Source organism: Cervus canadensis, chromosome 4, assembly GCF_019320065.1.
Source record: "Cervus canadensis isolate Bull #8, Minnesota chromosome 4, ASM1932006v1, whole genome shotgun sequence".
Lineage (NCBI taxonomy): Eukaryota > Metazoa > Chordata > Mammalia > Artiodactyla > Cervidae > Cervus > Cervus canadensis.
Genome location: NC_057389.1, coordinates 54876464 through 54898224, shown reverse-complemented (window position 1 = coordinate 54898224; position 21761 = coordinate 54876464). Strand labels below are relative to the sequence as shown.

Below are 21761 nucleotides of genomic sequence, written 5' to 3'. Positions count from 1 at the left end.
TCCAATCTTGTGCTTCCTCCAGCCCAGCGTTTCTCATGATGTACTCTGCATATAAGTTAAATAAGCAGGGTGACAATATACAGCCTTGACGTACTCCTTTTCCTATTTGGAACCAGTCTATTGTTCCATACCCAGTTCTAACTGTTGCTTCCTGACCTGCATACAGGTTTCTCAAGAGGCAGGTCAGGTGGTCTGGTATTCCCATCTCTTTCAGAATTTCCCACAGTTTATTGTGATCCACACAGTTGAAGGCTTTGGTGTAGTCAATAAAGCAGAAATAGATGTTTTTCTGGAACTCTCTTGCTTTTTCAATGATCCAGCAGATATTGGCAACTTGATCTCTGGTTCCTCTGCCTTTTCTAAAACCAGCTTGAACATCTGGAAGTTCTCGGTTCACGTATTGCTGAAGCCTGGCTTGGAGAATTTTGAGCATTACTTTACTAGTGGGTAAGATGAGTGCAATTGTGCGGTAGTTTGAGCATTCTTTGGGATTGCCTTTCTTAGGGATTGGAATGAAAACTGACCTTTTCCAGTCCTGTGGCCACTGCTGAGTTTTCCAAATTTGCTGGCATATTGAGTGCAGCACTTTCACAGCATCATCTTTCAGATTTGAAATAGCTCAACTGGAATTCCATCACATCCACTAGCTTTGTTTGTAGTGATGCTTTCTAAGGCCCACTTGACTTACATTCCATGATGTCTGGCTCTAGGTGAGTGATCACACCATTGTGATTATCTGGGTCATGAAGATCTTTTTTGTACATGTATATTTTTTATTTTGAAAGCAATCATATAGGATAATAGACATCTTCCTAATGGAGGAAAACATCACTCATTATCCCATTTCCTATCTCAAGTATTTTCACTGAAGTATCTTCCCACCTAATGTTTGTCTGTAGGTAGACACATTGTTTGTAGGATGCAACAAGTTTGTATCATGCTGTCACTACATTGTGAGCATCCTTCCATATGACTAGCTAGCCTTCTAAGTTATGTTTAATGACTGCCTCATATTTTAATTATCCCAGATTCTATTCTTAGGCAGCACTGTTACTGTTGCTTTTTCTTTGGTTATTATAAATGCTGCTGCAGTGAACACATCTGGGAAGATAACATCTTCTTTGTTTTGAATTATTCCTTACCTTGAAGACCCACATGTGATATTATTGCATCAAGGATGTTTAGATCTCCAAATTAAACAGTGCTTTTTGAACATGGTTAAAGCTTGATCTACCATTAGTTCGGACTTGTCCCCTTTAAGGTGTACTTACACCTTCCTGTTTGGGGATTAGCTTTACAGATAACTTTCCTTCTTCCTTTGGCTTTGAACATCCTTGCGAGTTATAAACTAGAAATTTCTATCTTACAACTGAAGTTTTTAGAAGGTGGAGTCCTGACTCTGCCACTTTGAAATACTGGCATTTACCTCGTTTCTGGTATTGTAGTGAGTCCTCTATGGTAGACCCTCAAAACGGTCAGGATATTGATGTGTGGTTGTTTGGTTTCATGGGCATTATTGGAAGAGTAGGAGCTGGGTGGTCTGCCACATTTCTGGGTGTAAGGGAATGATGAACCCATGAAGATGAACAGGAAAAGTCTGACCCGGGTTGCTTCCATCCCTGGAACATCTTATTTTTCTTTTTTCTTTTTCCTTTCCTCTTTTTTTTTTTTTGCCAGGAGGCCAAAAAGAAGTATGACAAGGAGACAGAGAAGTATTGTGGCATCTTAGAAAAGCACTTGAATTTGTCTTCCAAGAAGAAAGAGTCTCAGCTTCAGGAGGTAAGTGACTTTACTAGTGTCCTGAATAAAGTGTTTTAATGTTTCCATGGTACTGTGGATATGTGCTGGTTACTCTTTGCTGGAACACCCTAGGGTTGCAAGGGATCTCAGAAGCCAGGAGCTTCATTCTGATCCCTCCTTCCATGCTTGCTGCCTACATGGCCTTTGTCCCTTCTCAAACTGCAGCTCACACTGTGTGCTGTCCATCCTGTCCACGGCAAGGAATATGCAGCTGGTCAAGATCACTCTAATCACTAGACTTTGCTTCTTCTTTTCAAACTGAGATCTGTTTTCCTGTTTCTCTCACCCTTGACTTTGATTCTGTACTCCCTTACCTTGCCTTTTGACTTTCTCCTTACATCACTGATTTGAAATGTTAGTATCTGAAACCCTTTGGTCATCCTTCCTTAATGTGAAATGAAAAAAAAAAAAAAAAAAAAAATCCAACCACTGCTTGGCATTAGTCTTTTTTTTTAAAGCAGTATTTTGTTGTCTCTCATATATTTTGTGTAGAGGTTACCTTGTTTCAAAAAAGTAAATTCTTTGATCTGCTCGTTTTTTTTTTTTTTTTTGCATAAGGTCTTTTTAAAGAGTGGTTAACTTGGAAAGAAAAGTTGGCTTTGTGACCTTGGAGCTGTGACCATTTTTATTTAGTTCATGGAGATTTGCATGGGGAGGGGGTATATGTTTTGGAGAGACAGGGCAGTTTGCTAGTGTAACTCCATGCTTGGCTACATGAATATCCTCCTACTTAACTCTTAAAAATTTGCTTGAACTGTCTCAGGTGTGTGCTAAAAGAGAACCTGAGGTTTTTGAGCTAGCTTGCATTCTTCAGTTTCCTTTCTTTTAGAGCAAATTCCATGCCAGTACTTCTGTTCACATGAAGGTGATGAGGTTAAAGGTTGAAAGATCAGGAATAGTCAGCAGATGGTAGAGGCCACTCCTCTCCCCACTAGGATTTGTTTCATATCCCAGTTAGGAAGTGGTGTGCTCAGAACTCTTTGCTTTGAAATGAGTGAATGAGTGAGTGAATAGTTGCTCTGGCACCTACTGACATTGGGAGATGCACATGTATGCACATGCATGACGTCCCCGGAGTGAGACTGCTTCTCCTCCAAGGCTGTTCTGCCCATGCTTGGACCCTGATGAGTTGGTCTGGGACACGTACCACATTTTCTTTCAGGGCCATGCCAATAGCATCTCCCCCTGATACAGCTGAAGCTCCAACACTTCAGCCATCTGATGGCGAAGAACTGACTCATTGGAAAAGACCCTGATGCTGGGAAAGATTGAAGGCGGGAGGAGAAGGGGTTGACAGAGGATGAGATGGTTGGATGGCATCACTGACTTGATGGACGTGAGTTTGAGTAAGCTCTGAGAGTTGGTGAATGACAGGGAAGCCTGGAGTGCTGCAGTCCATGGGGTCGCAAAGAGTCCGACACGACTGCACAACTGAACTGAACTGAGATAGCAGTATGGGGACCAGAACACTGGACTGACAGAGACACCTTCTTTTCAAGGCTTGCTCTACCACATAGTTGACTGTGTGACCTGGGAAAGTACTTGGTCTCTCTGAGCTCTAGTTCTTTTGTAAAATACTCATAAATCACCTGTCCTGACTACTTCATGTATGAGAAGGTAAATTACAACTGCCATACAAATGTAAAGTATTATCCCTATAACTGGCCTGATCCTCCCCCTACCCTGTTCCCACATTGGATGGCATTTTTCCTGATGCCTTATGTTCTGGCTGCTGTGATGGAATACCATAGACTGGGTGGCTTATAAAGAACAGAAATCTGTTTCTCACAGTTCTGGATATTGGGAAGTCCAGGATCCGGGTGGTGGCAGATTTGGTGTCTGGTGAGGCCTGCTTGCTGGTTCATAGATGGCTATCTTCTGGCTGTGTCCTTACAAGGCAAAATGGGTAGGGTGAGCTAGTCTCCTTGGCAACTTGTGTAGAAACTCTACAGAGGGACTTCCCTCACGGTCCAGTAGTTAAGACTTCACCTTCCAGTGTAGGAGGTGTGGGTTTGATCCCTGGTTGGGGAGCTAAGATCCCACATGCCTCCTAGCCTAAAAAACAAAAGATAAAACAGAAGCAACATTGTAACAAATTTAATAAAGACTTAAAAAAAAGGATTCTATGCTCAAGACTCTAAGCTCATAATTATTTCCCACAGGCTCCACCCCAAATGCTATCACACTGGGGATTAGTTACTAATGTAGTGGTGAGGAGGGCAAACATTCTGTCTGCAGCTCTGACTCTGCCAGTATTTATCTGCTTATCTTAGTGGATATTTTTGCATTTATGGTTTTTTTTGTTGTTGTTGTTACAGTCCTTGTCTTTTACCCATTTACACTTCCTAAGTACTTTGAAGGCAAGGATTAGGCTGCAGGTCTTTGTTGCAAGTCCTGGTCTCTTCTCAAGCACTGCTTTTTATACCTTAGCTGAATTAAATTGAATAAAAATCTCATAATAATAATGATGATAATGTTTTTACTAGCAACAGCAACAGTAATAGTGGCAGTTGTTTACTGAATACGTATTTATATACTAGCACTTCACATGGAATCTGCTCAGCTTCTCACAACCACCCTATGAGGTACAGATGGATTCCCTCTCATTTACATAGGGGGCGGCTGATGCTCAAAGATGTTAAATAGCTTGCCCATTGCTAGTCAGCAAGGATTTGAACCCTGGCTCCTGACTCTGGAGACCTTTCCCTTAACCCAGTAAGCTCTTGTCTCTCCATCTTGGAAAGGAAGGATGTTGCTGGGCTGCCTGCCAGCCATTGTTATTTAATGTGAGTGTCAAGATAATGGAAATGAAGAGCAGGAGGGACCGTGGTGATCCTCTGGTTAAACCTCTTAGAATTCCATTTGCAGGAACTGAGGTCCTTGCAGAGGTCAAGTGATTTGCTCAATGTCTTCCAGCTATTTAGTGATGATTTTCCTCCCATTTATTAAAAAATCAACTTTTAACAATCTTATTAATCTCCTGCTACACATTTAATGAAATCTATTTCCTTTGATGATCCAGAATTGTTCCTTACTTGTAGGCCTGACCTGAATACTTGTAAATTCTAGCCCATCTCCTGTCTCTGGTGGCTGAAATAACAGGGTAGTGATGTGAAGCAATGCTGCCATCTAGTGGATGACTTTAAAATGTCAGTGTCTTCAGTGGCTCAGAAGCTGGCTTTTAAGATAGAAATCATTCCTTGGACAAATTATTCATTGGATGCTTCTGCGAAAAGTCTGTTCAGGAGTTGAGTGTGTTGTGGGGAGTGAAATGTATGGTAGGAACTTAGAATCTAGGAGAATGTCTCTTTTCCAGGAAGCACAGAGTGGTTGGTGGGTCTTAGACAAGCTGGTAGGTTGACGGCTTCTCGAGTAACAGAACTGCCTACTCAGGGGTTGGAATCCGGCTTTTGATTCCATTGTAGCAGCCGCTAAGGATGTGGGTGAATTCAGTGGCCCAGATGAGAGGGTCATTGGCAGGAGAAACATACCATTCCACTTGGGATTTTTTTTTTTCCTTTTCCATTGGAAATGCATTCTGTTACACTTTACTTCTTAGTGCTGGGTCACTGGTGTTCACATAGAGATCAATTCTTTTGTTCCTCAAGCATCAAGTTGAATGTTTGCTATGGGCCAGGCCCCTTTCTGGGGTCTGAAATGGAAAAGTGGAACAAGGTCTTTACTCTCATTGACTTTATATTCTACTAGGCAGTACATGAAAGAAGAATATATAAGAATTTCATGTAGTGATAAGGAAATAAATTGGGAGATAGGATATAAACTCCTTGGGGTAACCTTCCTAAAATAATGTCAACTCAGGCTTCTCTAAAGAGGGGACATTTGAAATGAGACCAGGGGAAGAGAAAGGAGCAACATGGGTTAAAAGCTAGGACAGTGTTCTTTAAATTGTGCATGTGTCATAAGATCTGAGTTACTGGATCATGAAATAGAGTAGAGTAGGATGGAATAGAGTGAAAAAGATGAAAGTGTGTTGCATTTACTTATATATGTATGTTTATTGAGTCATGTGCAAAAGATATTTCTTAGTATGCATTAAAGTTCAAAAAAATCGAACATCTATCTAGGGAGAGGGGTTTTCAGGCAGATGGAACAACAAGTGCAGAAGTTGCATGGAAAGAAAGAGTTTAGAGTATTGGAGGGTGGCTAGAAGCCCCAGTTGGAACAGGAGAGGGAGGGATTGAGGGGGAGAGAGAGGGGTGGGCTGGCCCCTCAGGGTCTTCAGACCATAGTAGGGCCCAGGGGAAGGCATCGAAGGAGCTGTGAAAGTATCTGATGGAGATTTTAGGGAAAGTGTTCTGGCTGCTGGATAGACATTGGATTGTGGGGGCAGAGAAAGAAAGCAGAGAGGCCAGTGAGGAGAAGATTGCCACTGCCCAGAGAAAATGTGGCTGGTTTAGGGTAGGAGCAGGGCTTGAAGCCCATCTGCTTCCACTTTCCTGGTGGTAACACTCAGTGTACACAGGACACATCCTGGTTTTCAAATTGTTTACATCCTTTAACTCATTTTCTCTTCGAAACAGCTCTGCTCAGAGCAAGGGCAGGTCATACCATCCCCAGTCTCCAGGTGTGGGGAAGAGACCCAGAGAGGATAAGTGGCTGTAGCAGGTCCCACCAGCTAGAAAATGATAGAACTGCGATTTCCATCCAAGTGGTTGCTCTCCTGGCACTCTCACTGATGCTGGGCTCTACTGTTCTCTGAGGACTTTCCTCCTGGCTCCTCCAGCCTGGCCTAACTTGTGGCTTTTAAGAAAGGGCCTTTTTTCTGTTGCAGCCTCACTTGGTAAGTCCAAGCAGGGAGGATGTATTCAGGTTGTGGGGGAAGTCAGGGGAAGTAGATGTGTCCCCAGGTGTAAATGTGTTGGATTTGCACTATAAGAAATCAAGAACTGCAGGGACTTACAGACCTTAGCTGGCAGGAGCCCAGGCGGAAGTGTATAGACACTTGCTGGCCACCCTGGAGAGGGGCTTAGTACAGCACTTTTTGAACTCTGTCCTCCAGATAAAGCTCAGTCAGTGCTCAGACATCAACTCTCCTGCTTGGAGGCTTAGGAAACGCCCGCCCACAGGCTTAGCCCTTCATGTTGATTTTGTGCAGCAGTTAAACTTAGGGAGCTGGGACCTTCTCTATATTAATATGGAAGTTGCCCTGGGAGGAAGTCACTAGCAGGAGACTTGAATGGATCTTTTGGATTGTCTCATAGCACCTCGTCCTTTTCCAGAGTTTGTAATTTTTTTTTTAATTTACACGATTATTTATCTCTTTTCCTCATTAAGTTGTGCACCCCAATGAATGAATGAACAATTTACCAAGTCCTTAAGATACAAGGTTAGCAATACCATATGTTTGTTAGCAGTACCTAATGAAGTGAAAGGTCTGTCCCAGGTTAGCTCTGCAGGAATCTTGACAAAGGAATGCTGAAAGAAATACTCCTTTGGGAGCTTTGTCTTTGTAAAGTATGTTATCGAATGACACCTGACACCTTTGTTTCTAAAGAAAAGAGTGTTTTGTTTCCTATTAGCAGGATATCCATTTTTGTTTTTAAAAAATCATATTTTTCTTTTGTCATTGAAATGTGCTTTCAGTGTAATTACCTGTTTGGAAAGAATGCATTGATTTCCGCCACACTGTTGAAAGTTTAAGAGCATTGTAGTGATAGTTGAGGCACTTCTCAGCACAGCTTCTTGCTGCTCCACACAGTCATTTTCTCCCCTGGGTTCTGGATCCCAGATCACTGGCTTCCTTGTACCCAGTTGTGGGTCTTTCCGGGTCTCATGACCTGCAAGAGTTGGAGGTGAAGCTTTGAGGGAGCAATGTAATTACTCTGCTTTGTTGTTCGTCCAGGGTGTGGGGAGAAGTAGGTGGGTCCGTGGTGTAAGTGTGTTGGATTTGCACCATGAGAAATCAAGGACTGCAGGGACTTAACAAATCCAACTGCTAGTGTAAGTATGTCTGACTGTTTTGTGACCCTGTGGCCTGTAGCTCACCAGGCTCCTCTGTCTGTGGGATCTCCTAGGCAAGAATACTGGAGTAGGTTGCCACTTTCTTCTCCAGGAGATTTTCCTGTCCCAGGGATGGAACCCAGGTCTCCTGCATAGGCATGTGGATTCTTTACTACTGAGCCACCAGGGAAGCCCAATTATGCTATAAACTAGTAGTTCATCCTTGTCCAAAGAAGGTGTTTGGGATGAGTGAAAATGTTCTGTTCTGAGGTCTCCTGTCTCCTATCATCTTGTTTTGTTCATTAGGATGGATGAATGAGGATGGTCCTGCCCATTTTCTTTTTCTCTTTAAAATTCTGTCTTTCATGGAACATAGGTCTGCCCCACTGTGGGAAGGTGGTAGAATCTAGAGGTTTAAGGATGTACAGCGGTCTTGGAGAAAGAGCAGCCAGGACAGAAGTCCCAGCTCTGTCTTGTACCAACTCTGTCAGGTTCCTTAATGTTAGCCAATTTCATTTGCTTCCTGTAAGTTAGGGATAAGGATGCTATCTTCTTTTTAGGATTATAATGAGGATTAAATAACTAAAATTTGTGAGGATTGAATATGATAATGATGTACAGCTATGGGCATGGTGCTTGGCCCAAACTTAGCGCTCAGGTAACCATGAACATTATTCTGATTTCTGCTTCATGCTACTGGATTTGTTTTTAAAAACCATCTCTGGAGATCTTTTCTTGGCGAGGGGTGAGGGTAGGGAGCTGCTTACTGAATTCTTTCCTCAGATAGTGACCTGCTTTTTCTCTGAAATCCCATTTTGCTTGTAGGCAGACAGCCAAGTGGACCTGGTTCGGCAGCATTTCTATGAAGTATCCCTGGAGTATGTCTTCAAGGTGCAGGAAGTCCAAGAGAGGAAGATGTTTGAGTTCGTGGAGCCTGTAAGTAGATGCTCAGGGTTTTGCCGTGTACCCAGACTTTCATCCCCACCCCTCATTCCAGTTACCTAGATGACAAAATGCTCTAAGTTGTTAGCGAAGACACTGACCAGCCCTGATGCTGTGCCTTCTGCTGGTAACAGTGCTGTCACCTGAGTACCCTGGATTCTCCCCAGTGCAACCATAGACACGGACGGAGAATGTTCCGCAGTGGTTCCCGCCTCTAGCCACTCTGTGTTGGGCTGGTTGATTTCCAAGTCTGGGTAAGGGAGGGGAGGAGTTTTCATCTTGCCAAACAGTAGTGACGACCTCTTACCATTTCTCCTTCCTCTGCCTGCCCCCGAGCCCCACCGCCGCCCCTGCTTCCTCTCTCCCTCAAATAACCCAAAGGTAGGAGTAACCCAAGGAAACCTTTCTCTTTTTGTCCCCTAAGTTCAAAGCCCCTTCTTATCCCAGGCATGTATTAAAAAGATGGGATAGGAAGCAGCTTCTCACTCTAGGTTTGTTATAACCAAGAGGCATGGAGATTGCCCTGAGGGGACTGTGATGGGATTTGGACTTGGGTGGAACATCCCATTGGGCATGTAGGGCTGCAGTGTGGGAACAAGTCTGGTGTAGCCTAGGCCACCCCAGTGTGGTTGTGCTTTCGTGGAGATGAGGTACTGCTTTAACCCTGCTGTGGCACTAGTGTTCAGAATCCATGGAGACACCAAATGAGCTTATGGGCCTCAATTTAAGACTTGCTGATCTTGAACTTTTCAGCCAAATGCAATCTCTGATTTAGACCCAAGCCTTGAGTCTCTTTACAAATAAGATTACCTAAACTTAAGAAAGAGTGATTTTCTTTAGTAAATAATAAAACTATAAGAACCGGAAAGAAAATGACCTCCCTTTTTGGTTAAGAGTGTTTTGTGCCCCCTTTCTAATTTATAAATTTTGGGGGTGCTTTTTAGGCGTGTAGACTGGCAGGCGATTTTAAGACTATTTGGTCTTGAAATCTAATGCTTCTGTCTTTTACTTTGCTGAAACTGTTATGTTCTTGGGATCTCCTCCCAGCCATGTCATCTGGCAAATTCTTCAAAGTAGTTAATTACCTCAGTCTTACTTGAATATTGGAAATTTTAGAGACATCTTCCTTTCTAGCAGTGATCTCTACCAAGATCTCAAAATCCCTGTCTTTCTGCAGGATCTGTGAGATGGGGAAGCCATCTGTCAGAGAAAGCAAGCTTGTTGATTTCCCTGCTTGGGGCCCAGAGGTGTTAAAACCAGCCATTCAATTACAGTCTCATCTCTCATGGTTGGGGCAGGAATTCAAATGCTGTCATGAAGAATTAGCCTTTGGCATTTTTACTTGCTTTTGCTAGAATTTCTATAGAAAAACAGAAGTATGATTCTAATAACCTTTATGTACAAATTAATTGCTATTATTCTATAAATGCTTGATTTTGATGAGTTGCATTTTAATTGACCCATCCTATTTTTTGGAGGTGTTTTTCCTTGTTCATTTTGATTTCTCCATATAGTAAATCAGATACTGTATCTGTTAGCTTTTGTTGGGTAACAAATAACAATAAAACCTTATACAACAGTAGATGTTTCTCACACATCTGTGGGGTTCATCCAGTCTAGGCTGGTCTCAGCTGGATGGCTCTGTTCATCTATGTGAGCTTTCCTCCTCCTCCCTTTCTTTCTCCTCTTTTTTAAAAGAAATCTGTAAGGATTTACCTTTCTGTTTCCTGGAATTCTAGTGTAATATATCAGTGTCTTGAGCTTTTTGAGAGGCAGTGTAGCATCATTGTCAAGGGCTCTAGAACCAGATTGCCTGCTTTTAAATCTCAGCTCAGTCGTATTCCAGGTGCATGTTCTTGGGAAGTTATTTTGTGAGCCTCAGTCTTCTCATCTGCAAAATAGGTATAACAATCCCATTTATAAAGATGTTAGGAAGATTACCTGAGTTTATCCAGGTAAGATGCTTAGAATAGAGCTAACCTAATTGTGTGTGTGTGCTCAGTCACTTCAGTTGTGTCTGACTTTTTGTGACCCTGTGGACCATAACCTGCCAGGCTCCTCAGTCCATGGTATTCTCCAGGCAAGAATACTGGAATGGGTTGCATGTCCTTTTCCAGTGGGTCTTCCCAACCCAGGAATTGAACCTGCATATCCTGCATTGCAGGTGGACTCTTTATGAGCCACCAGGAAAGTGCTAACCTAATTAACACTCAATTATTATATAGTTGCTTATTAGGACCCAGTTAACAGTCTTTTGTTTTTTTTTTTTTTTTAATTCTGAGACAGAGGACTATGTCAATTTTGGCCACCCAGGGTCTCCTCAAATGAGTGAATGAGTCAAGTGGCAGTGTTAACAGGGTCTGCTTGGTTTAGTACAGTCTTGATAAATCTGAAAGCATTTTTTTCTGAATACATAGAAAATACTGACAACCCAGCTGCTCTGTCTGAGGAGCTCACAGCCTCCTTGGGGAAGCAACATGTATAGTAACGAGCTAGCCAAAGTTGTGTTCAGGTGAGTGCCAGGTTGGACAGGATGGACAGAGGGGTTTAAAAAGTAGAAAACCATTGTGGATTGCAGATGTTTTTGAGTTCATAAAGTGAGGCACCTGGAAAGCTAATGAAAAAATGTCTGGCCTTGTGTTAGAATTGGCTGAGTGGCCAGTGGCCAAGACTCTGCACTCCCAATGCAGGGGGCCTGAGTTTGATCCCTGGTCAGGGAACTACATCCCACATACCACAACTAAAGATCCTACAGACTTCAACTAAGATTCCGCATGTCACAGCTAATACCCAGCACAGTCAAATAAATAAATATTAAAAAATGAGTTGGCTGAGAGGTTGGATATAGATATGTAACCTTCACTTTTCCACAGAAGTTCTTGTTTCTGAGCATACTAGTAGACAAGCAGGTGAGTGGCTGGAGCTGTGAGTAGGGAGAAGAGAGTCATATAGCAAAAAAGCTACTGACTGGATTAGTGGTTCTCAAAGTCCTAGAAATACAAATTCTCAAGCTGTAACCCATACCTGAAATTTGGGAGTGGGATCTAGTCAACTATACTTTTGTAAGCCTTCCAGGTGATTCTGCTGCACATTAAAGTTTAAGCTACTGGCCTAGGTTGTACAGAAGAAGAACATAACACTTGATGATACCAGCTGAAACTGTTATGTTCTGTGTAAGTAATAAGTGCTTTGCCACATCATGTCATTCAATCATTATATAAGGGTAGGTCCTGTTTTTGTTTTCAGATAAAGAAATTGAAGCATGTTTATTTACCTCTGCAAGGTCACACCTAGTAAATGGCAGAGCTGTAATGGTCTGACTCTTAAATTTCTATTTGAAACAACATTTGACTATATGCAGGTGTAAAGGAAACCAACAAAAAATCAGTTGAACTAAATTGTTGGGGTGCCTGGTATAAGTGTTCATGTGTTGAGTTGGTTTCAGTCAAAGGAATCTTGCAGCCATTCAGGCAAGCTCCATGCACATCCACTATGTTCATTTGTTTCTTAGAAAGTAACTTCAAGTACCTTTGGAAAAACAAAATTTTAGCATGCCAAGGAAGAAAAGTCAGACTTCTGGGATCTAAACCCTCTATTTTTTTTGTGCCCCGGAAACCTTAATTTTCTTTTGAGGTACTGAATGTTCTGGAGATTGGGATCATAGATAATGACTTAATGGCTTCCCGAAGGTAAAGCCTTGTTCCGTCTGTTCCTAAATTTTCATAATTGGTGGTTTCCTCGTGTTGCAGAGAACTCACTCTCCACATTTGTCAGGCTCCGCAGCCTCTGAGTTTCGCCTCCTGAGTATTTCTCGGTGCTCTGCCTTTCTGTCCTTTCTCACGGCTCTTGCTCCATTGCAGGTTGTCCTTCTTTCTCTTTGGTCAGTGGCGTCCTGTCCCAACCCCATCAGCTCAGCGTCCCTTCTGATACATTGGTCAGCGTCTGTCTCAGCACTCCTGTGCTAAATCAGCTACGTAGCTGATCGCAGTCTTTGCCGTGGCCCAGTGTGCTGATAGGTTAAGGATGAGTTACAGGGAGTTACTTGGCTTCCCCAGCCCAGCTTTTCATCTCTCTGCCGGCAGCCCTTCTCTTCACTGTGTGCATGAATGGTTCTTAGTAGCTGTATTTTTCTGCTATGGTTTCTGTAACAAAGTACCACAAACGGGGTGCCTCAGAACAGCAGAAGTGTACTGACTCATAGTTCTGGAGGCTATAGAAGTCTGAGATCAAGGTCAGCAGGGCCCTGTTCCCCCTGAAACCTTTAGAGAACTAATCTCTCCTTTCCTCTTCCTGGCTTCTGGTGCTTTCCTGGCAGTGTTTGGCATTCCTTGCTTTTATAGATCAGTCACTTCAGTTCCTCATCCTCACAGGTCTGTCTTCTCTCTGTGTTTGTGACTATGTCCAAACTCTGCCCCCCCACCCCCAGTTTTCAAGGACACCAGTCATTTTTGATTAGGGCCTAATGGATTCATTTTCAATTTATTACCACTGTACAGACCCTGTTTCTACAGAAAATCACATTCTGAAATACTAGGGGTTCAGACTTCATATCTTTTGGATATAGAGGGGCAAAATTCAACCCCAAACAGTAGCTCTGTTCTGTGAATGGAAACCACTTAAATTTATCAGAGTCCAGAATGATGCAGCCATCACTAATAAAGCAGTTATGTTTTTGTTCATTTTTTAAAAAATCTATGTAATCAGCTAGGAAATAGAAATAGATTTTTCTTACAGTAATTCTCAGAGGGAAGCAAGGATGGGGAGGAAGGGAGGGGGACAGTGGTGAGGTCTCTCCTTGGCGTTTCCTTTGTTGTGCTGTGGCTGTGTGTCTGGTGTCCAGGGAGGAGCCTGGTTGCATGTGAGGCTTCTCTTACCTAATAACCAGCTAAGGCCACAGCCACATTTCTCTCTGCGTGAGGAGAAGCATTTCTTTGAAGTGGACCTGTCCTTTCTTCTCTGGAGTCTTTCTGTGGGCCTTGCCCACCCCCTGAGCAGTGGACTTTCATTTCCCATGGGTCATAGGTTCAGAGATGCATACAGTGTGTGGGAGGTTGGGGAGGGGAGGAAAGATGCTGTGAGGGGAGAAGGAAGGGAAGTCGTCCAAAGATAACAATATTTAAGGCATCATTTCCTGTGGAAGAATGGACAACCAGGCATGATACCAAAGGAAGTGAAAACCAAAATAAATATTAGCAGCTCTCTGCCTTTGGAGTGCTTGTGTGTATATGCAGGTGACATCTTAGCGAGCTGTTTGAGATAATTACCCTGAGTAAGAGAGGCCCTGTTGATTTTAAGTGAAGGATAACTCAGAGTTGATAGGAGGAGTCCCCTGAGCATCAGTTGCTTATCTTCTGCATTATTCTCCAGTAGAGGGTGACTCAGTGCTTTGGAAACGTTGATGGAGCAGCAGCATTCAAGGACAACAGGGAGGGAAGAGCTAAGGAAGGACAGTTGTCCTTTGAACACTGGCACTAGATTTGGCACGAGAGCCCCTTCTTCTCCATTACTGGAGCTGTTTAGAAGAAAAAGTGTGGGCCTTCTTCACAGAAATAGAGGACGTCCAAAGACTGTGGTCATCTTCAGAAAGAGAGTTCATTTTTAGTCCTTAGTGACTCTCTGTGGCTTACCCCCCATTCCTTAATTTAGGTTAGAGATGTATAAATGGGCCCCTAGATATGTTTCTAGCCAGAGGACCCAGCAATGCCTGTTCCTTACCTCCCATGAAGATGTAAGGGAACGGATGCTCCAGGGACAATGGCAACAGGAAGTCAAGGGACCCTGTTGTTATAAGCTGCACCTTGCCTGACTTTCCAGCCTAAAGCTCTGTGATAAAGTGGGCTGGACACGTGGCTTTGCCTGAAGGCAGGTCAGTATATACCCTGGTGTTTACCGTTCCTGCCACAGGCAAAGTGTAAGGGTTTCCTTTACTCTCATTGTTAGGGCTGCTTCTCAGAAGGGGAGAGTTAGGTGAAACCAAATGAGATTGTGTGTAATAAGTAAAGGTATGCTCACTTAAGGACTAGAAGATTAAACACAACAGTATAAAGTGATGCAGCTGTGTCTTGATATAACGTGTTTGAGGCAGGTCTGAGGGAACAACTCAAACGATGTGAGTCAGCATCGAGACATTCACGTTAGAATGGGACTGATCTCCAAATGTAGTAGAATTGAGCTTGTGATAGAGTTGGGGTCCTGGTTATTCTAAACCGTGTTCAGGCTTTAATTATAATTCTTTCAGCTTGCGATATGGGACCGAGGCAGGATATGTAGAGCTTGGGAAAGGGCCAGGAAGCGTAACAGCAATGAGGTTCCATGTGTGCGATGAGAGGAAAGATGGCAGGACATTCATTTATTTAGCTTGGAGAAGTGAAGGCTCAGGGTGGGGACATTAGTGGTTTTAAGTATATGAAGGCCTGTTGTGAGAATCATGGTGAACAGATGTTTTCAGTCTTCACTAAAGACAAGACTAAACAAGGAATGCCGTTACCTTTTAGCCCAAGGCACTTTAAATGAGAATTTAGGGAAACCATCTTAACTGAAAATGTGGGAGCATGGGATTATTTTAATAAAGGGATCCAAGGTGTTGACTTTTGGATAATTTATGGCAAGTGCAGAAACACACTTGAACTAATGTCTAATCTGGATGATTTTCTTTGATTTGACTTTGCCTGTTAGGCTGCAGACTCAGGACACACCAGCTTCCTTTTCTCTCTTCTTTGCTGTTTATCAGTATAACCACACCCTTTTGCATGATAATCTGATGTTACGAATTTAATAGAAGGAGACTGAGTGGGACCCCTTGTCTTTAGTTTCTGAAGAAGTGATTTTCTTAGGAGGTGATGAGGCTCACAGGATACGAGCTTGGGTGTTGGTGCCAAGGAGACCTGGTTTCAAATCCTAGCTGCTATATACTGTGTGTTTGGGGGCAAGTTACTTAACCTCTCTGAATCTGCTTCCTTATTGTTAAAATGGAGATAACAACCTATGAAATGAATACTACTGTTAGGACTATTCAGTGGGATGGGGCATATGAAGTCCCAAGTGCCTGGCATGTAAGAAGAGCTCAGTAAATGATAGTCATTATTATTACTTTGTCATTATTATTACGTTCAAACCAGGGCTGGGAGCTCAGATACAGCTCCATAATACCTCTTGAACCTGCTTATGTGAGGTCTTCCCTTCTGCCTTCATTACAGCTACTGGCGTTCCTACAAGGACTCTTCACTTTTTATCACCACGGTTATGAACTGGCCAAGGACTTCAATGACTTCAAGACACAGTTGACTATCAGCATACAGAATGTGAGTGGGCGAGGGGATGGGCTTCCTTCCCTTGCTAAGGGGAGGAAGAAACAAAATATGGGTCTGGCTGCATAGAGATCGCTTAAATGGATGGGAACGCAGATGGGGAGAATGGGTCTTGCTTGGGTTCAAAGGGCAGCAGAGGGCAGTCATTTCCAGGGTGCTTGGTGGTCCCAGAGTTCATCCTCACCTCCGTTATTTCAAAGCACATTATTTCAAAGCTCCATTATTTCTGTTTGCGGAAGTGCTGCTGCTGCTGCTGATGTTTTAAATCTGTAGCACCGGCATCAGGATTTCCTTTGGCAGTGGAAGTCCCAACCCCGCCCAGCCCCACCCGGCCTCCCTTCTGTGCGTCCAGCTGCCTGGCCACTTGAAACAGTAGACTGTGTGTGTTTAGGAGTAGGGGGTGGGGCACACATGCTGGCCTCCAGCTCAAAGGATGTGCTCTTGTTCAACTCGCGGTGACGAAATCCAAGTCAGCGCGCCTTACTCCCAATCTCCTTTCCCAGACTGTAAGCAGCAGGACCTTTGGGTGCACAGAATCCTGCTTAGGCCTCTGATCAGTCCCACTGGGACTAAACCCCTTTCTTCCCTAGTGTGATCACATGAGTCTGCATGTTGTCTTTGTCTCTGGGTGGTCCTGTGTCCAGATAAACCCGTGGGTCCTAGTGGGGTGGGCTATGTGCTTTTGGAAGCCCGAGCTCTCATCGTTCCCTGTGGTGCCTCTGAGAACAGGAAGTTGCAAGGTCTTGGACGAGCTTTCACGAAATGGCCTCCCGTTGGGCTGGGTTTCTCAGAAGGCAGGCTCTGAAGCGGAGATTTACACACAGCAGGTTCCCAGGAGGCAGTGTCGGCAAAAACACCTGTGAGAGAGTTGCGGGCAGCAGGCCCTGCAGAGGGAGAAGTTGAACTGTGAGGCCTCAGCTGATGCCACAGGCCCCCTGGAGCTGCAGTGGTCCCTGGGCTCCCCTGGGTGCTGGTGCAGGCTGTCCTGGGGGAGGGAGAACCTTACGTGAAGCAGCTGGTTTTGAGGAGGAAACTGTCAGCCAACAGCCAGGGTGAGAGTACCTCTGTCCTAGAGGGCTGTGGAGGGCTTGCCCTGCTGTGGGCCCTCTGCCTCGGAGTTGCCGGGACACTTGCTAGAAACGCACGTTTCTGGTTTGAGAGCTGATGAATTTATCTTTGGAGGCGAGGACTGGTGAGATGCATTTCCTGCCAGTTCCCCACGTGATTTTGATGGTCCCTAGAGCTTGAGAGTCATTCTTGAATAGGGCTTTCAGGCTGAAGTATACTTCAATAAAGTGAATGTTTGCCTTATTTCTTGATAGCTGAACATTCCTCACTTGGTTTTAGACTTAGGATTCTGTAGGTTGATACTCTGAAGTGCTGGAGAAACAGAGAGGGTTTCATTTCTTTGATTTGGTTTGATTTCATTTCTTTGATTTCATCCTAGACAAGAAATCGCTTTGAAGGCACCAGGTCTGAAGTGGAATCCCTGATGAAGAAGATGAAGGAGAATCCCCTTGAGCACAAGACCATCAGTCCTTACACTATGGAAGGGTACCTCTACGTCCAGGAGAAACGTGAGTGCCAGGCCAACCAGCAGCGTGGGTGTACTCATGCCTTTTCCCCCAGGAGCTGTATCCAGTAGTGCCTGACATGGAGCATTTATTTGGTCAAAGGAGAATGACTTTATAGTTCAGCTTTCTAGGGGAAAGATGCTGTCCACAAGGTCTTATCTATCTCTGTGATATATTGTGTTTTCTGTGTAACTGGGAATCCTGTTGCAACCTGGAATTCATAGGCTCTGTGGTGCCACCTTTCCCCTTGAGATGCCTGTATACCCTCAGTATAGCTTTATATACCACAGCCTTGGTGTAGAGGTCCTGGAGAGGTCTAACTGGCTGGACTTTATAGTCATATCCTTTGGTAGACCTAATAATAGTTGTTTTTGAGACTTGTTTCAACAAGGCCTAAACTACCATGACTTTGGCCCTTTCCTTCTTCACTTCAACTCCTGTCATTCCAACAATTAAATTTTATGAAAAATAGAAACAAAGGCTCACTTCACAAGCCAGGGAGAAGGGCCATTGACTTGCACATAGGACGTCAAGGAAAGAAATGCTAGGTGCTGCTAACCTAGGGTTTTCAGTGATGACTCAGATTTATGCACTGGTCTGTAGCACCCCCAGACTTAATTCATGCATGTAGTACTAGAGATTAAAGAAAGGACATTATTTTTCTTTAATGGATAGTTCTTCTTATAGTCTCCTATCTGGGCACTGTTGATTAGGATTGTCAAATGTCTTCACTCCTAGAAGTTTCTTATGAAACAAAATACTTACAGTGATTATTCTATGTAGCAATTACTCAGAAATTTGCTTGGGCATAAAATTGTTCCCTGGTGACAATGGTGTAGTAATGGGATTAGAAGTTGGAGTATACAGTTGTGATGAGAGTTTTATGTCCCTTATTCTTACAAGTATGAGCTTGTTAAGGCTTGTAAGAAGCAGAAGCTACATATACAGCGCTTTTGAAATCTTTGTGCCATCATTGGAATATATTCTCTAAGCCACAAAAACACATGAGAATAGTTGCTGTTTTCATTTGTCCTTGATGCTGCAATATAAACACTCCGTTGCTTTTTTAGTGTATTAAGTGACATCTAACACTTGCAATGGGTATTCATACCCTGAAAAATACCTATTCAGTGTCTGCTGAATCTTTTTTCATGTTATCATTATTATTTTTTTAATCATATCTGCTATGCAATCTCTATAAGCATCCAGAACTCATATTGATTGAGGTCTTTGCAGGTTAACAATGCCAATTAGGCCTTCTTCCCCTAATAGTACTTTGTTTGAAATAAAATAATTGGCCAGGCACCAGTAGAATAAGAAACTGTAAGAATTTGTCTGCAGGGCACCTGCCTCTTTGCCGAGGGATAATTTCGAGGGACAAACACTTAGATTACATTTGAGCATTTATAGTTACTTCCGTTCCACATGTCTAGTGTCTCTGGGTTTTCCTTATCTGCTTTTCAGATCTTCTTGAGTTCTGCTGAAATAAAAATTAGGAGTTTGAAGGTAGGTCAGCACCCCTGTATATCTGTGCACGTGATCACAGAGCAGCTGTGTGGGTAGCATGACGTCATCGCACCAGATGGGGACGGTGACAGGCATTTTGAAGAGCCTTTCTGTGTGCTTTTTCAGTCATCTTACTCCTGTCAGGGGAGAGAAAGGAAGCTTCAGATGGAAATTGATGACGGGAAGATGAATTAATTTCCCCAGAGAACCTCTACTTCCATTGTATTTTAAGACCCATCAGATGCAGCATTTAGTGGGAAAAAGTCTTCCTTGGTCCTTGGGAAAAGTCCTGGGTTAGTTCCACTTCCAGTGTGTGAGATTAGATTTCCGCCTGTGGTTGTCCAGCTGATGTGGAGAATATATTGTCCCTAGTAACAGTTTAAGGATAGGTGAGCACTGTGAGTTACATGTTCTGTGTTGTCCAGTATGCAGTGGACATGTCGAGATGTTTAATGGGGAATATTACTTTGCAGGTCATTTTGGAACTTCCTGGGTGAAGCATTACTGTACATATCAACGGGATTCCAAACAAATCACCATGGTACCATTTGACCAAAAGTCAGGAGGAAAGGGGGTGAGTTCATTTTTAAATTTCATGTTTGATTTGTTTGGTTAACACAAGATGAGTGTAATGCATGTTAGCAGTAACATCTCCAATGTTCACTGTAATTTTCCTCATTTTTATATAGTAGTTTCAGGGGGTATGGCATCTGAATAAAGTAAATAAATGATATGATTATTTTTAGTTCTAAGCTGTGTTAGAAGCTGTAATTAAGACAGTTTCTTGTATTTCAATATATGCAATATTAAGTGTGTTAATGTGTTTAGATACTGGAAATTCTTGGATGACCTCATCCTGTGAAACTGATTTTCATCACTTTCATCTGATCCCTAGAGGACTGCCAGTTGGCAGTTTAGATGTTCCAGTTGTGTACCTATCATTTCGGTTTTCCAGATATCTATTCCAGTTATTTATTGTAAGAGAACACTAAAAAATGGTAGTGACTTTTAAAACAGCACCAATCATTTTAGTTATTTCTTACAGTTTCTGTGGGTAAGGACTTGGGGGAGCATGTGGATCAGTGGTTTGGGCTCAGAGTTTCTCAAATGGTTCCAATCAGATAGTGACTGGAACTGGATCATAAGGGTTTGAAGCAACTTTGAGCTGATCAGATATAGCTCTCTTCCTTTCTCCTGACCTCCTCTTCTCTTCTCCTCCCTCTGTCTCTTTTGCTCTCTATAGTTCCACGGCCTGTTCTCTGGCCTCTCTACGTGGGCTGGTTTGGGCTTCCTCATAGCATGGCAGCCTCAGGACAGCTAAAGTTTTCAGGAGTGAATCTTCCAGCAACAAAAGCAGACACTGCATTGCCTTTTAATGATCTAGACTTATGTTGGCCCTGTGTGTTGGTTGAAGCAGTTATAAAAGCCCACCTAAGCTCACCCAGTTGCCGCGGGAGAGGATGCAGACCCTGTCTTGCTGGGAGGAACAGCACGGTCACATTACATTGCAGAGCGTGTGGTGTGAAAGATATTCTTGTGGCCATCATTAGAAGAGCCAGGCTGCATTTGCGGGGAGACTGCTGCTAGAAGTGCCTTGCTGTGCCCCAGTGTTCACCTTTCTTCTGGGAGCACTCTTTCTGTCTCCATTGCCTTTTTAGGTCTGATCTGTCTTCTCTCTGGCTGCACGTTACATCATCTTCTTCTTTTTCCTTTCAGTATTCTATTTATGATGGTCCTCTCTGTGAATTTTTTTAAAGAATTTGTTGCACTTAGGCATTTTGGCCTTTCTGGATTTGCGGATTGGTGTCTCTTGGTAATTTTGGAAAGTTCTTATCAATTATCATTTTGAATTTTCCCACCTCCCCATTCTTTCTATTATCTCCTACTGGAGATATTTAAATACTTTTAATAAAAAATATTCACATTTTTCATTTCTTTGAATCTCTGGACTGTGTTCTGGATAATTTCTCTGGTTCTGTCTTTGGTTTAGAGAATTCTTCGCTGTGTCTGATTGGTGATGAGGCAGTCCTCTGTAAGCATTCCAGCCACGGCCCTCTCTGTGGTGCATTTTGTGCGTCCTGTCGGGTTTGCTTGCATGTGTGCAGGCACTGCAGTGTAGAGGCGAAGAGCCCTGACTTTGAGCTTAGACTGCCCAGGTCAGTGATGCGTGACACTCTTGTCATTACTGTTAGCTGCTCCCCCAAGCTGCCCCCTTGCTCTCTGCCACTTCCAGTTTCTCTTCCTGACTTTCTTTTTCTTGGGCCACAACACTGGAGTTGGTCAGCATCTCTGTCCTTCCCTGTATCAAAACATAAAAAAAAGTCAAGGCACTTTTAATGTTTCTTGTTAGGGGTAGAGTTGACTTATAAATAATCCCAGGAAAATAGACATGTGAAATGATCAAACATAGAGAAATAATAGAGTTAGAAGGAGTATTAACAATCTCTGTTAGTAGGAGTTCCTTATTATCATGAAATGGAAATAGAGGTAGGTCTGCCTTTCTTAGGTCAAGTTAGTTCGTTTTTAATTTCTAGTCCTTCTAGAAATCAACTTCACGGAGTTAAGTAAGTAAGTGTCAGTCACTCAGTCGTGCCCGACTCTTTGTGACCCCATGGACTGCAGCCTACCAGACTCCTCTGTCCATGAGATTTTCCAGGCAAGGATACTGGAG

At 43.2% G+C, this 21761-nt stretch overlaps 1 protein-coding gene across 6 annotated transcripts in view; it reads left to right on the top strand.

Moving 5' to 3' along the window:
* The window catches only part of ARHGAP26 (Rho GTPase activating protein 26), a 466314-nt gene that overhangs the window by 132767 nt on the left and 311786 nt on the right, over window positions 1-21761 (top strand). For all 6 annotated transcript variants that reach the window (XM_043465131.1, XM_043465127.1, XM_043465128.1 and 3 more), the window contains exons 5-9: window positions 1678-1779; window positions 8587-8697; window positions 15900-16004; window positions 17458-17587; window positions 19564-19664. In XM_043465131.1, the coding sequence (XP_043321066.1) occupies window positions 1678-1779; window positions 8587-8697; window positions 15900-16004; window positions 17458-17587; window positions 19564-19664 (549 nt within the window). The remainder of the gene's footprint in view (window positions 1-1677; window positions 1780-8586; window positions 8698-15899; window positions 16005-17457; window positions 17588-19563; window positions 19665-21761) is intronic.